General features: G+C 35.7%; 1 protein-coding gene across 1 annotated transcript in view; it reads right to left on the bottom strand.

Moving 5' to 3' along the window:
• Positions 1 to 2,052, bottom strand: part of LOC110027560 (3-ketoacyl-CoA synthase 6-like) — a 3,214-nt gene extending 1,162 nt beyond the window's left edge. The window contains exon 1 of the mRNA XM_020729049.1: positions 1,445 to 2,052. Within this exon, the coding sequence (XP_020584708.1) occupies positions 1,445 to 2,023 (579 nt within the window). The 5' untranslated portion in view covers positions 2,024 to 2,052. The remainder of the gene's footprint in view (positions 1 to 1,444) is intronic.
• Positions 2,053 to 2,760: the final 708 nt, after the last annotated feature.

Genomic DNA, 2,760 nt, shown 5'->3' with positions numbered 1-2,760 from the left:
TATATATATATATATATATAATGTAAATTTCTCAGAAAATAAATTGAGCGGTTACCGACTGAACATAATTGGGTGAATGTTGCCGACTTAGGTGCGAATAGGACGGTGTGATTGAATATTTAATTATGTAATTCAATTTAAAAAGTCGAGAGGAGTTTACATTAATTTCCGGAATCAATTAATATGTACTAAGTTTACACTTTACGCCCACACTTTATGATAATTAGTAATTGGTTCATGTACACTTTAAGCTCTCGTATTTTGTACTTGAAAATAAATATTTATATTTCAGTTTTGTTGGGTTAAATGTAATAGTAATTTATTCCATATAATTTTGATTAAAATATTCTTATCATTCGAATAAAGTTTTGATGTTATATTTTTCACACAATTCTTATGTATTTATATATCTAACATCTAAGCTCTCAGATTTACATTCAGAACATATTACTATTGTATAAATTTTCTTGCATAAATTTATAAAATAAACATGTTGTAAATATAAATATAAAAATTTAGATATTTGATATGTAAATACATAAGAGTTAGTGGTATGCATGTAAATTTTGTTTAAACATATTCCTGGCCCAATCTAGCCGACTTGGGGACCATCGTAGTTATATGTTTTACAGTGTTCTGCCATATAAATAGTAAAATAGTTTGAATTAATTCCCCACATTAATTGCAACCTTTATTTGCACCGACCCTTCATGCAATTTATTAATTAGCCCATTTGGCAATATTTATATAAAAAAAAAGTTTGCTGGTTACTTTAACTTTGTTGCATTTTTATCTAAAATTAGCATGCTTAAATTTGAGCCGAGAGAGAAAAATGCAGTCACAGAGTCTGTTTGGGGCAGCTTGTGCGTTTCAGGATAAGCTGAAACGCGGCCTGCGGACCCGCCACAAGGGTTGACCCGCGGTCTGCATTTAGTGTAAAAACTCAAACGCAGTTTCGGGTAAACTGGCAAAACGCGCGAACCAAAAGGTACGGTGGCGTTTTGAAAGCGCCGCCCGCACTTATAAGCTACCTCAAACGGACCCACAGTGTGCTATCCAGAGTTATCATAATTACACAAATAAATGTGTAAAGTTGTACTGTTTATATCAAATAGTTTCTTATTATATCTCTCCCAATTAATCAACGTTTGTCTGTTTATTAAAACATTTAATTGAATTATTTGTTTTAATTAATTATAATAATTAAGGGTTCATAATTGTTAATTTTGAGCACATTTAGCTTAATTAGATATAAAAAACAATTAGCCAATTAAACTTCTATAACAGCAATATTCAAAATATGAACACAACTTCTCATGCATAAATCTAAAATACAGAAAAAATAAATTTTGCAATAATGGAAGCTCAGGAGTAAGATTTGTAAATAAATAATTATTTTTATGTTGATTTAATTAAATTAATTTAATCAAGCAGTATTACTTACAATTAAGAGATCCTTAGCAAGGCCAACAGAAATCGGCCCTGAGCTGCATCCCATGCTCGCAAGGCTGAAGCTCCGAATATCGCTTTTGAGCTTGTACCGGTTGACGATCATGGAGGTCAAGGAGGGCACCGGATAAAAACTGTTGCTGTTGACAACAAGAACTCCAATGTCGTTCGGGTCAACTCCCGTCTTCTTCAACACGTCGTCGACGGCGGAGAAGATGACCAGCTCGGCCTCCTCCCGCGATCCGCTCATAGTCGGCACCGGAGTCGGTTCAATGTAGTGAGCGCCGACGGGGAGGGCGGTTTCCTCCCCAAGGCCGGATTTTTCGAGCACTCGAATGAGGAAAGAGGCGGTCTCCTCGCCGAGGATGAAGCGAGCGTGTTCGGCGAAAGCGGCGTAAGGGACGCGGTAGTTTTGAGGGGGTTTGAAGCAGGAGAAGTCGAGGAGGTAGACGGGCGGCCGGCGGCGGCGGAATTGCCTGAAAGTGAGGTAGGCGGCGGCAAGGATGATGAGGGAGGAGAGGAGGGTGGAGGTGGAGGTGGAGGAGGGGAAGGAGGGAGAGGAGAGGAGGTCCATGGCTGAAAGTTGGCTGGCGTTGTGGGGTGGTGAGGGGAATGTATTGGTCGTGAATTTATAGGCATGTGGGGAAATTATTTCATTTTAAAATTAAGGTGATATTAATTTGTGAATAAAAATGATTTATTAATAGGATAATAAAGCAAATAATGAATTTATTAGCTGCTTTTCGGTAAGTCTTTATTTATTAGTTTTAATTGATTTTAGAAATATTTTAAGGCTTTTTTAATGTCATGGTGGAAAAGATGATTAAAATTAGAAAAAAACGAGAAAATCAATAATTAAAAAACTCAGCGTTTGGTTTTTTATTTTATTTCTAATGTTTGTTATTTTAAATAATTATTTTTCAAATTTTAATTGTTGAACCGAGTAATTTAATAAATATTCTAATATGAGATATTTGTCTTATTCATTTTAAGTCTATAATTTATTTTTAGATTAAACTGAATTTATTTAGAGTGAATCCTTACAATCGAGAGTGTATTGTATATAGAGAAATTATTTCATACGGACACCGCATGCATGCGACCGCATGATTGCGCCTGCATGCGGTGTCCGATCTCCACCGTCGATCACCTCAATCAATTTTTTAAAAAAAAAAAATTGAATGTGGGGCCCACTGAGATATATTTTTGCGGTGATCGGGCCAAGATCGCTGCATGCGATGTCCGTATGGAATAATTTTTCAATGTATATATGTTGAAGGAGCTCCCGATTTAGAATAGAATTATCAGACT

The sequence above is a fragment of the Phalaenopsis equestris genome, unplaced genomic scaffold (genome assembly GCF_001263595.1).
Source record: "Phalaenopsis equestris unplaced genomic scaffold, ASM126359v1 Scaffold000428, whole genome shotgun sequence".
Lineage (NCBI taxonomy): Eukaryota > Viridiplantae > Streptophyta > Magnoliopsida > Asparagales > Orchidaceae > Phalaenopsis > Phalaenopsis equestris.
This window is presented reverse-complemented; position numbering and strand designations above follow the sequence as displayed.